This window comes from Triticum aestivum, chromosome 4B (genome assembly GCF_018294505.1).
Source record: "Triticum aestivum cultivar Chinese Spring chromosome 4B, IWGSC CS RefSeq v2.1, whole genome shotgun sequence".
NCBI lineage: Eukaryota > Viridiplantae > Streptophyta > Magnoliopsida > Poales > Poaceae > Triticum > Triticum aestivum.
Window position 1 is genome coordinate 663,739,718 of NC_057804.1, and position 13,709 is coordinate 663,753,426.

Below are 13,709 nucleotides of genomic sequence, written 5' to 3' on the forward strand. Positions count from 1 at the left end.
TAACAACATGATTTCCAAGACAGGGTTGCCGTACCACTCTGGTGCGGAACGTGTCCTTGTGGACCTTCGGATTTCAGTAGGGGCTTGATCAGAAGTATCTTGATCATTAACTTCCTCTCTAGTCGGTGCAGGCACCTCAGGAACATTTTCTTGAGTTGCGCCATTTTCCGGTTCAAGAGGTAATACTTCATCAAGCTCTACTTTCCTCCCACTTACTTCTTTCGAGAGAAACTCTTTCTCCAGAAAGGACCCATTCTTGGCAACAAAGATCTTGCCTTCGGATCTGAGGTAGAAGGTGTACCCAATAGTTTCTTTTGGGTACCCTATGAAGACGCATTTTTCCGATTTGGGTTCGAGCTTTTCAGGTTGAAGTTTCTTGACATAAGCATCACATCCCCAAACTTTTAGAAACGACAGCTTAGGTTTCTTCCCAAACCATAATTCATACGGTGTCGTCTCAACGGATTTCGACGGAGCCCTATTTAAAGTGAATGCGGCAGTCTCTAAAGCATAGCCCCAAAAAGAAAGCGGTAAATCGGTAAGAGACATCATAGATCGCACCATATCTAACAGAGTGCGATTACGACGTTCGGACACACCATTACGCTGAGGTGTTCCAGGCGGCGTGAGTTGTGAAACTATTCCACATTTTCTTAAGTGTGCCCCAAACTCATGACTCAAGTATTCTCCTCCACGATCTGATCGTAGAAACTTGATTTTCCTGTCACGTTGATTTTCAACCTCACTCTGAAATTCCTTGAACTTTTCAAAGGTTTCAGACTTGTGTTTCATTAAGTAGATATACCCATACCTACTTAAATCATCAGTGAGGGTGAGAACATAACGATAGCCACCGCGAGCCTCAACACTCATTGGACCGCACACATCAGTATGTATGATTTCCAATAAGTCGGTTGCTCGCTCCATTGTTCCTGAGAACGGAGTCTTGGTCATTTTACCCATAAGGCATGGTTCGCACGTGTCAAATGATTCATAATCAAGAGACTCTAAAAGTCCATCAGCATGGAGCTTCTTCATGCGTTTGACACCTATGTGACCAAGGCGGCAGTGCCACAAATATGTGGGACTATCATTATCAGCCTTACTTCTTTTGGTACTCACATTATGAACATGTGTAGCATCATGTTCGAGATTCATAAAGAATAAACCATTCACCATAGGAGCATGACCATAAAACATATCTCTCATAAAAATGGAACAACCATTATTCTCAGATTTAAAAGAGTAGCCATCTCGAATTAAACGAGATCCCGATACAATGTTCATGCTCAAAGCTGGCACTAAATAACAATTATTAAGGTTTAAAACTAATCCCGAAGGGAGATGCAGAGGCAGCGTGCCGACGGCGATCACATTGACCTTGGAAGCATTCCTGACGCGCATCGTCACCTCGTCCTTTGCCAGTTTCCGCTTATTCCGCAGCCCCTGCTTTGAGTTACAAATGTGAGCAACTGCACCGGTATCAAATACCCAGGAGCCACTACGGGTTCGGGAGACAAGCAGACATGACCGAGACGACTCTCCGGTCAATAACCAACAGCGGGATCTGGATACCCATGTTGGCTCCCACATGCTCCACGATGATCTCATCGGATGAACCACGATGTCGAGGATTCTATCAACCCCGTACGCTATTCCCTTTGTCTATCGATATGTTACTTGCCCGAGATTTGATCGTCGGTATCCCAATACCTCGTTCAATCTCGTTACCGGCAAGTCACTTTACTCGTACCGTAATGCATGATCCCATGACCAGACACTTGGTCACTCTGAGCTCATTATGATGATGCATTACCGAGTGGGCCCAGTGATACCTCTCCGTCATACAGAGTGACAAATCCCAGTCTTGATCCATGTCACCCAACAGACACTTTCGGAGATACCCGTAGTCTACCTTTATAGTCACCCAGTTACGTTGTGACGTTTGGCATACCCAAAGCACTCCTACGGTATCCGGGAGTTACACGATCTCATGGTCTAAGGAAAAGATACTTGACATTGGAAAACTCTAGCAAACGAACTATACGATCTTGTGCTATGTTTAGGATTGGGTCTTGTCCATCACATCATTCTCCCAATGATGTGATCTCGTTATCAATGACATCCAGTGTCCATAGTCAGGAAACCATGACTATCTGTTGATCAACGAGCTAGTCAACTAGAGGCTCACTAGGGACATGTCGGTGTCTGTTATTCACACATGTATTACGATTTCCGGATAACACAATTATAGCATGAATAAAGACAATTATCATGAACAAGGAAATATAATAATAATGCTTTTATTATTGCCTCTAGGGCACATTTCCAACAGTCTCCCACTTGCACTAGAGTCAATAATCTAGTTACATTGTGATGAATCGAACACCCATAGAATTCTGGTGTTGATCATGTTTTGCTCTAGGGAGAGGTTTAGTCAACGGATCTGCTATATTCAGGTCCGTATGTACTTTACAAATCTCTATGTCTCCATCTTGAACATTTTTACGAATGGATTTGAAGCGACGCTTGATGTGACTTGTCTTCTTGTGAAACCTGGGCTCCTTGGCAAGTGCAATAGCTCCAGTGTTGTCACAGAAGAGCTTGATCGGCCCCGACGCATTGGGTATGACTCCTAGGTCGGTGATGAACTCCTTCACCCATATTGCTTCATGTGCTGCCTCCGAGGCTGCCATGTACTCCGCTTCACATGTAGATCCCGCCACGACGCTTTGCTTGCAACTGCACCAGCTTACTGCCCCACCATTCAAAATATACACGTATCCGGTTTGTGACTTAGAGTCATCCAGATCTGTGTCGAAGCTAGCGTCGACGTAACCCTTTACGACGAGCTCTTCGTCACCTCCATAAACGAGAAACATTTGCTTAGTCCTTTTCAGGTACTTCAGGATATTCTTGACCGCTGTCCAGTGTTCCTTGCCGGGATTACTTTGGTACCTTCCTACCAAACTGACGGCAAGGTTAACATCAGGTCTGGTACACAGCATGGCATACATAATAGAACCTATGGCTGAGGCATAGGGGATGACGCTCATCTCTTCTATATCTTCTGCCGTGGTCGGACATTGAGCTGAGCTCAATTTCATACCTTGCAACACAGGCAAGAACCCCTTCTTGGATTGATCCATATTGAACTTCTTCAATATCTTATCAAGGTATGTGCTTTGTGAAAGACCTATGAGACGTCTTGATCTATCTCTATAGATTTTGATGCCTAATATATAAGCAGCTTCTCCAAGGTCCTTCATTGAAAAACTTTTATTCAAGTAGGCCTTGATGCTGTCCAAGAGTTCTATATCATTTCCCATCAAAAGTATGTCATCTACATATAATATGAGAAATGCTACAGAGCTCCCACTCACTTTCTTGTAAACGCAGGCTTCTCCATAAGTCTATGTAAACCCAAACGCTTTGATCATCTCATCAAAGCGAATGTTCCAACTCCGAGATGCTTGCACCAGCCCATAAATCGAGCGTTGGAGCTTGCACACTTTGTCAGCATTCTTAGGATCGACAAAACCTTCCGGCTGTATCATATACAATTCTTCCTTAAGGAAACCATTAAGGAATGCCGTTTTGACGTCCATTTGCCATATTTCGTAATCATAGAATGCGGCAATTGCTAACATGATTCGGACGGACTTCAGCTTCGCTACCGGCGAGAAAGTCTCATCGTAGTCAACCCCTTGAACTTGTCGATAACCCTTAGCGACAAGCCGAGCTTTATAGATGGTCACATTACCATCCGCGTCTGTCTTCTTCTTAAAGATCCATTTATTTTCTATGGCTCGCCGCTCAACGGGCAAGTTAGTCAAAGTCCATACTTTGTTTTCATACATGGATCCTATCTCAGATTTCATGGCTTCCAGCCATTTGTCGGAATCCGGGCCCGCCATCGCTTCTTCATAGTTCGAAGGTTCACCGTTGTCTAACAGCATGATTTCCATGACAGGGTTGCCGTACCACTCTGGTGCGGAATGTGTCCTTGTGGACCTTCGAATTTCAGTAGGGGCTTGATCAGAAGTATCTTGATCATTGTCATTAACTTTCTCTCTAGTCGGTGCAGGCACCTCAGGAACATTTTCTTGAGTTGTGCCATTTTCCGGTTCAAGAGGTAATACTTCATCAAGCTCTACTTTCCTCCCACTTACTTCTTTCGAGAGAAACTCTTTCTCCAGAAAGGACCCATTCTTGGCAACAAAGATCTTGCCTTCGGATCTGAGGTAGAAGGTGTACCCAATAGTTTCTTTTGGGTATCCTATGAAGACGCATTTTTCCAACTTGGGTTCGAGCTTTTCAGGTTGAAGTTTCTTGACATAAGCATCGCATCCCCAAACTTTTAGAAACGACAGCTTAGGTTTCTTCCCAAACCACAATTCATACGGTGTCGTCTCAACGGATTTCGACGGAGCCCTATTTAAAGTGAATGCGGCAGTCTCTAAAGCATAGCCCCAAAAAGAAAGCGGTAAATCGGTAAGAGACATCATAGATCGCACCATATCTAACAGAGTGCGATTACGACGTTCGGACACACCATTACGCTGAGGTGTTCCAGGCGGCGTGAGTTGTGAAACTATTCCACATTTTCTTAAGTGTGCCCCAAACTCGTGACTCAAGTATTCTCCTCCACGATCTGATCGTAGAAACTTGATTTTCCTGTCACGTTGATTTTCAACCTCACTCTGAAATTCCTTGAACTTTTCAAAGGTTTCAGACTTGTGTTTCATTAAGTAGATATACCCATACCTACTTAAATCATCAGTGAGGGTGAGAACATAACGATAGCCACCGCGAGCCTCAACACTCATTGGACCACACACATCAGTATGTATGATTTCCAATAAGTCGGTTGCTCGCTCCATTGTTCCTGAGAACGGAGTCTTGGTCATTTTACCCATAAGGCATGGTTCGCATGTGTCAAATGATTCATAATCAAGAGACTCTAAAAGTCCATCAGCATGGAGCTTCTTCATGCGTTTGACACCTATGTGACCAAGGCGGCAGTGCCACAGGTATGTGGGACTATCATTATCAACCTTACTTCTTTTGGCACTCACATTATGAACATGTGTAGCATCACGTTCGAGATTCGTAAAGAATAAACCATTCACCATAGGAGCATGACCATAAAACATATCTCTCATAAAAATGGAACAACCATTATTCTCAGATTTAAAAGAGTAGCCATCTCGAATTAAACGAGATCCTGATACAATGTTCACGCTCAAAGCTGGCACTAAATAACAATTATTAAGGTTTAAAACTAATCCCAAAGGGAGATGCAGAGGTAGCGTGCCGACGGCGATCACATTGACCTTGGAACCATTCCCGACGCGCATCGTCACCTCGTCCTTTGCCAGTTTCCGCTTATTCCGCAGCCCCTGCTTTGAGTTACAAATGTGAGCAACTGCACCGGTATCAAATACCCAGGAGCTACTACGGGCACTAGTAAGGTACACATCAATTACATGTATATCAAATATACCTTTTGTTTTGCCGGCCTTCTTATCCGCTAAGTACTTAGGGCAGTTCCGCTTCCAATGACCGCTTCCCTTGCAATAAAAGCACTCAGTCTCGGGCTTGGGTCCATTCTTTGGCTTCTTCCCGGCAGCTTGCTTGCCGGGCGCGGCAACCTCCTTGCCGTCCTTCTTGAAGTTCTTTTTACCCTTGCCTTTCTTGAACATAGTGGTTTTATTGACCATCAACACTTGATGTTCCTTCCTGACTTCTACCTCTGCTGATTTCAGCATAGCAAATACTTCAGGAATGGTCTTTTCCATCCCCTGCATATTGAAGTTCATCACAAAGCTCTTGTAGCTTGGTGGAAGCGACTGGAGGATTCTGTCAATGACCGCATCATCCGGGAGATTAACTCCCAGCCGAGTCAAGCGGTTATGCAACCCAGACATAGTGAGTATGTGCTCACTGACAGAACTGTTTTCCTCCATCTTACAGCTGAAGAATTTGTCGGAGACTTCATATCTCTCGACCCGGGCATGAGCTTGGAAAACCATTTTCAGCTCTTCGAACATCTCATATGCTCCATGTCTCTCAAAACGCTTTTGGAGCCCCGGCTCTAAGCTGTAAAGCATGCCGCACTGAACGAGGGAGTAGTCATCGAAACGTGCCTGCCAAGCGTTCATAACATCTTGTTCTGCAGGGAGAACGGGTGCGTCACCAAGCGGTGCTTGTAGGACATAATCTTTCTTGGCAGCTATGAGGATGATCCTCAGGTTCCGGACCCAGTCCGTATAGTTGCTGCCATCGTCTTTCAGCTTGGTTTTCTCTAGGAACGCGTTGAAGTTGAGGACTACGTTGGCCATTTAATCTACAAGACATATTGTAAAATATTTAGACTAAGTTCATGATAATTAAGTTCAACTAATCAAATTATTAATGAACTCCCACTTAGATTAGACATCCCTCTAGTCATCTAAGTATTACATGATCCGAGTTAAACTAGACCGTGTCCGATCATCACGTGAGACGGACTAGTCAACATCGGTGAACATCTTCATGTTGATCGTATCTTCTATACGACTCATGCTTGACCTTTCGGTCTTCCGTGTTCCGAGGCCATGTCTGTACATGCTAGGCTCGTCAAGTCAACCTAAGTGTTTGCATGTGTAAATCTGTCTTACACCCGTTGTATGTGAACGTCTGAATAAAAGACCCGATCATCACGTGGTGTTTTGAAACAGCAAACTGTCGCAACGGTGCACAGTTAGGGGGAACACTTCTTGAAATTAGTATGAGGGATCACCTTATTTACTACCGTCGTTCTAAGTAAACAAGATGAAAAACATGATAAACATCACATGCAATCAAATAATAAACGTGACATGATATGGTCAATATCACATAGCTCCTTTGATCTCCATCTTGGGGCTCCATGATCATCTTGTCACCGGCTTGACACCATGATCTCCATCATCATGATCTCCATCATCGTGTCTCCATGAAGTTGCTCGCCAACTATTACTTCTACTACTATGGGTAACGCGTTTAGCAATAAAGTAAAGTAATTTACATGGCGTTTCTTGATGACACGCAGGTCATATAAAAGAATAAAGACAACTCCTATGGCTCCTGCCGGTTGTCATACTCATCGACATGCAAGTCGTGATTCCTATTACAATAGCATGAACATCTCATACATCACATATAGATCATTCATCATTCATCACAACTTTGGCCATATCATATCACAAACCACTTGCTACAAAAACAAGTTAGACGTCCTCTAATTGTTGTTGCAAGTTTTACGTGGCTGAATTAGGGTTCTAGCAAGAACATTTTCTTACCTACGTTAAAGCCACAACGTGATTTGTCAACTTCTATTTACCTTTCATAAGGACCCTGTTCATCGATTCCGCTCCAACTAAAGTAGGAGAGACAGACACCCGCCAGCCACCTTATGCAACTAGTGCATGTTAGTCGGTGGAACCGGTCTCACGTAAGCGTACGTGTAAGGTTGGTCCGGGCCGCTTCATCCCACAATACCGCTGAAGCAAGAAAGGACTAGTAACGGCAAGAAAGTTGACAAATCTACGCCCACAACAAATTGTGTTCTACTCGCGCAAGAAGAACTACGCATAGACCTAGCTCATGATGCCACTGTTGGGGAACGTTGCAGAAAACAAAAATTTTCCTACTCGTTTCACCAAGATCATCTAGGATTTCATCTAGCAACGAGTGATTAGATGCATCTACATACCTTTGTAGATCGCGCACGGAAGCGTTCAAAAGAACGGTGATGATGTAGTCGTACTCGACGTGATCCAAATCACCGATGACCAGCGCCGAACGGACGGCACCTCCGCGTTCAACACACGTACGGGACGGGAGACGTCTCCTCCTTCTTGATCCAGCAAGGGGAAAGGAGAGGTTGATGAAGATCCAGCAGCACGACGGCGTGGTGGTGGATGCAGGGCGTCACAGCAGCAGGGCTTCGCCGAGACTACGAGGGAGAGACGTAACGGGGGGGAGGTGGAGGCGCCAGGGGCTGGTGTAAAATCCCTCCTCTCCCCCCTACTATATATAGGGGTGCCAGGGGGGCGCCGGCCCTAGTAGATGGCATCTACTAGGGGGGGCGGCGGCCAAGGGGAGGTTTCCCTCCCCCCCAAGGCACCTAGGGGTGCCTTCCACCACATGGACTCTTCCATGGTGGAAACCCTAGGCGCATGGGCCTATAGGGCTGGTGCCCTTGGCCCATCTAGGCCAAGGCGCACCCCCTACAGCCCATGTGGCCCCCCGGGACAGGTGGCCCCACCCGGTGGACCCCCGGGACCCTTCCGGTGGTCCCGGTACAATACCGATAACCCCGAAACTTGTCCCGATGCCCGAAATAGCACTTCCTATATATAATTCTTTACCTCCGGACCATTTCGGAACTCCTCGTGATGTCCGGGATCTCATCCGGGACTCCGAACAACATTCGGGTTTCTGCATATACATATCTTCATAACCCTAGCGTCACCGAACCTTAAGTGTGTAGACCCTATGGGTTCGGGAGACAAGCAGACATGACCGAGACGACTCTCCGGTCAATAACCAACAGCGGGATCTGGATACCCATGTTGGTTCCCACATGCTCCACGATGATCTCATCGGATGAACCACGATGTCGAGGATTTAATCAATCCCATACGCTATTCCCTTTGTCTATCGATATGTTACTTGCCCGAGATTCGATCGTCGGTATCCCAATACCTCGTTCAATCTCGTTACCGGCAAGTCACTTTACTCGTACCGTAATGCATGATCCCGTGACCAGACACTTGGTCACTCTGAGCTCATTATGATGATGCATTACCTAGTGGGCCCAGTGATACCTCTCCGTCATACGGAGTGACAAATCCCAGTCTTGATCCAAGTCACCCAACAGACACTTTCGGAGATACCCGTAGTCTACCTTTATAGTCACCCAGTTACGTTGTGACGTTTGGCATACCCAAAGAACTCCTACGGTATCCGGGAGTTACACGATCTCATGGTCTAAGGAAAAGATACTTGACATTGGAAAACTCTAGCAAACGAACTATACGATCTTGTGCTATGTTTAGGATTGGGTCTTGTCCATCACATCATTCTCCCAATGATGTGATCTCGTTATCAATGACATCCAGTGTCCATAGTCAGGAAACCATGACTATCTGTTGATCAACGAGCTAGTCAACTAGAGGCTCACTAGGGACATGTCGGTGTCTGTTATTCACACATGTATTACGATTTCCGGATAACACAATTATAGCATGAATAAAGACAATTATCATGAACAAGGAAACATAATAATAATGCTTTTATTATTGCCTCTAGGGCACATTTCCAACATTATATAGGCAACGCCCCAGGTTACAACGGTTCAAACGGTAGAGGACGACGTGGCCTCGTGCACAAATAGGCCATGTACAATGGTGAATTCTTCGTTGGAATTTACATGAGAATGGTGAATTCTCGGTAAATTCCATGTACAATGTCTTAATCCAACTGGATGTTCCTGTCAATAATAAGAAGAAGATTTAGAAAATGAAAATTCCTTTAAAGATCAACATTTTTACTTGGTATTTAAGACGTGGTGTCATTCTTACTAGAGATAACCTTGCGAAGCAAAATTTGATTGGCAGCAAATCATGTGTTTTCTGCCATCATGATGAGACTATTAAACATTTGTTCTTCCAATGTAGTTTTGCACGTTCTATATGATCATTCACTCAATTAGCTTCAACCTTGTATCCTCCATGTAGTATTGCAAATTTATTTGGGAATTGGCTTCATGGGATTGATCACAAGTACAAAATACTTCTTAGAGTGGGCACGATTGTCATTATATGTCGCTTTGGCTATGTAGAAATGATAAAGTGTTTAACGGTAAACCTCTTCTCTCTTGTAGGCTATCTACCGATGCACCAGTACACTTCGTATATGGTTGTCTCTACATCGTGTGGAGTTTCGAGACCTATTTATGAGGTGTGTATACGGCTGGAGGATACGGCGAGGGACTTTATTTCCCAACATGGATGGCAGCATGACCTGCGGATAGGCCCTCCTCCTATTTAGGCGTTTATACATGAGCTGCATGTTTTGTGTGTAATTCGCTTTGTATCTTCTATTTACATTTTTTAGACTTCTTGTCGGCTGTGTGCATCTTGTTATGCAGAAGCCGGGTGTAATTCTGAAAACTCAAAGTAATATAGTGCCCTTTATCGGAAAAAATTAACTGGTCTATGCATCATCTTACACTGATTTTTTTATGGTGATGTTGTCAATAATATGTATTGTCATGCTTAATATAGAGGTGTTGGATTTTCTTTGTGATGAACAAGACCATATATAATAGCGTAAAAATTCTATATGGCCCAATAAATATTCAATAAAATAAACCTAATATACATTAGTTTAGTTAACAGGAACCGGTAGGGCGCCATCCACCATAACCCGCCGAGGGAGGTGGCTAGGAAGTAAAAATAAACGCGTCACCCGGATATGCCAGGTGAGAAAAAAAAGTAGTCAAATATTTATGATCATCTGCACCCTCAACTGCCCCAACAGCCTGGATTTGACGCTTCAGCCGCTTCATCGTTCATCGTTTACAGCAAGTAGTAAAAAAAGAAAATTGGCTTTGGTGACCGAGCTCACTGGAGGCCTCCAGATTTAAAATTCAAATTTCATTGAAATTTATATTTTTACACTTCAAAAAATTCTGAGAAAAAGTACAGATATACATGAAAGCATAACACACATGTGTGTAAATTTTCAAGGCAAAAACGATGAAATAAGGGTTGTGCAAAAAGACAAATCCAAGGTTGTTTAACACATGATACTATTCATCCTTCCACGCCATGATTTTGTCTTTTTTGTACTGATCGCATTTCGACGTATTTCATCATGAAATTTTACACACATGTGGGTTACATCCTTACATACACGTATATTTTTTTCAGAATTTTTTGAAACATAAAAGTGTGAATTTGAATTTTTCAAAAATACAAGCTTTAATGGAGCTAGGCCTCCAAAACGCCATTCTCGTAGAAAAATATAGTACTCCTTCCGTTCCTGAATATAGGGTGTATAGTTTTTGGCACGGAAAATAAAGAACGTACGTGAAGGGAAAATTTCTCAAATTTTGGGCGAGATTACACCTGACTAATTGGCATGAGAAAAAATAGAGAAGTTTGCCTAATATAAGGTAATGTAATCAAATCCCTAAAAAAATTATCCAAACGAGTGATGCAACGCAATACACCTTATATTTCGGGGTTTTTCTCAAAAATCTATACACCTTATATCAAGGAACGGATGGAGTACTTGTTATTTTGGTAAATACGTCTACCCGTAGGACGCACGTAGGGGTATTTTCCTAGTCTCGATCGTTATAAAAGAAGGGCCGGGAAAGAAGCCTCCATACGTAGTGAAACAAGCAGCAACGAACGCGGTGTTACACTGTCGATCTTAGGCGAAATAATGGCTTCTGTACAGGCGGCGAGGAGCGCCGAGAAGGAGAAGGCACACGCCGTGTGCCTGCCTGCGCCGGCGCAGGGGCACATCAACCCAATCCTGGACGTGGCCAAGCTGCTGCACGGCCGCGGCTTCCATGTCACCTTCATTAACACGGAGTACAACCACGCGCGCCTCCTCCGGTCACGGGGCGCGTCGGCGGTGGCTGGCGTCCCGGGCTTCCGGTTCGCCACCATCCCGGACGGCCTGCCACCGTCGGAGGACATGGACGTCACGCAGGACGGCGATTCTGTGTGCAGATCCATCGAGGAGACTTGCCTGGGGCCCTTCCGGCGAGTTCTCGCCGAGCTCAACGATCCGGCTAGTGGCGTCCCACCGGTGACCTGCATCATCTCCGACTCGGTCATGAGTTTCTCCATCGAAGCGGCCAGGGAGCTTGGCGTCCCCTACGTCCATTTCTGGGAAGCCAGTGCCGCGAGCTACCTCGGCTTGCGCCACTACCGCCTCCTCGTCGACCGTGGTCTCGTCCCACCGCCAAAAGGTGCCTTGACGACTGAGTATCTTGACACGCCGGTGGAAGATGTGCCCGGGCTGAGAAATATGAGGTTCAGGGACTTCCCCACCTTGGTACGCGCCACAGATCCGGATGGCGACTTCATGCTGCAGTTGGCCCTCAGGCAAATGGAGCACGCAACCTGCGCATCCGCCGTGATCCTAAACAGTTTCGACGACCTCGAGGGCGAGGAGGCGGCGGCCATGGAGGCCCTCGGCATTGCCAAGGTCTACACGATCGGCCCGCTCCCGCTGCTCCTGGCCTCTTCAGCCCCATGTCTCAGCAGCGCCCTCAGCCTCAGCCTATGGATGGAAGACCACGGGTGCCTGCCTTGGCTCGACGCCAAGGAGCCGGGCTCTGTGGTGTACGTCAACTTCGGCAGCATCACCGTCATGACCAACGAGGAGTTTCTCGAGTTGGCGTGGGGGCTAGCCCACAGCCGCAGGCACTTCCTGTGGATCATCCGCCCCGATCTCGTCAACGGCCAAACCCAAGCGGCGGCTCTGCTGCCCCCGGAGTTCTCCGCCACCACCGCCGACCGCGGCCTGGTGGCCTCCTGGTGCCCGCAGAAGGAGGTGCTGGCCCACCCGGCCGTGGGCGCCTTCATCACGCACAGCGGCTGGAACTCCACATTGGAGAGCATCTGCGCCGGTGTGCCGGTCATCAGCTGGCCCTCCTGTGGGGACCAGCAGACCAACTGTCGATACCAGTGCAACGAGTGGGGCGTCGGCCTGGAGATGGAGTGCCACGTCCGGCGAGACAGCGTCAGGGGCCTTGTCACGGAGCTCATGGAGGGGGACAGGGGAAGGGAGATGAGGAAGAAGGCACAGGAGTGGAAGGAGAAGGCAGCCAAGGCCACCACCAAGCACTCCGGCTCCTCTCACCGCAACTTCGACAACCTGCTTCGCGACGTGCTCCTGCCCCGGCCATGAGAATTACTGATCGATTCTCAGTCCCGAGTTTTTCTCTTATTTTTTCTTTCTTATTGTGTTGCTTGCGATTTTGTTTTGATTTTGCATCTGCTTGCTTGTGTTGTTTCTCTCATTGGTTTCCTCAATGATTTGATCTATTTCTTTTGCTTTCCCGGCATGTGGCATGGATTGTGCATGTGCCCTATGTTGTGATTTTTGGACGGAACAAACATGCCACATCAGCAGATTTCCTTCATGTTTAAAACTAGCTGGGTCCAATGCGGCGCTTGCCGTGTCCCTTTCGGGATATTGAATAAAATTGGAACGATACATGAAGACGGTACTCCCCTCTAAGAGCATAAATACTACTCCCTCCGTTCCATAATGTAAGAAGTTTTTTTTGACACTACACTAGTGTGAAAAAACGTCTTATATTATGAGACGGAGCGAGTAGCTTCTAGGCATCAATAGATCATAGAAAACAAATGTCTGTCAGATGGGGCGTGCTCTGCCCCATGAGCATTACTAATGGATTCTCAGTCCCAAGATCTTTTGTCTTACTGTGTTGCTTGCGTTTTTGTTTTGTTTTTGCATCCGCTTGGGTTGTTTTTGTCCTTGGTTTCCTCAATGATCTGATCTATTTCTTTTTGTTTTCCCGCATGTGGGTATTTTCTTGTACGCAATTTTTTTTAGGTTATCTTGTACGCAATATTACTAGGTATAGATTGATGGTGTGCCGAGTGTTGTGTTTTTTGGACGGATCTAGC

The 13,709-nt window shown here is 45.9% G+C and overlaps 1 protein-coding gene across 1 annotated transcript; it reads left to right on the forward strand.

The window, feature by feature from the left end:
- The first annotated feature begins 11,439 nt into the window (after positions 1-11,439).
- LOC123094009 (7-deoxyloganetin glucosyltransferase-like) lies at positions 11,440-13,502 on the forward strand. The gene has a single exon (XM_044516090.1). The coding sequence runs from the start codon at positions 11,485-11,487 to the stop codon at positions 12,961-12,963; it is 1,479 nt and encodes a 492-aa protein (XP_044372025.1). The 5' UTR covers positions 11,440-11,484; the 3' UTR covers positions 12,964-13,502.
- Positions 13,503-13,709: the final 207 nt, after the last annotated feature.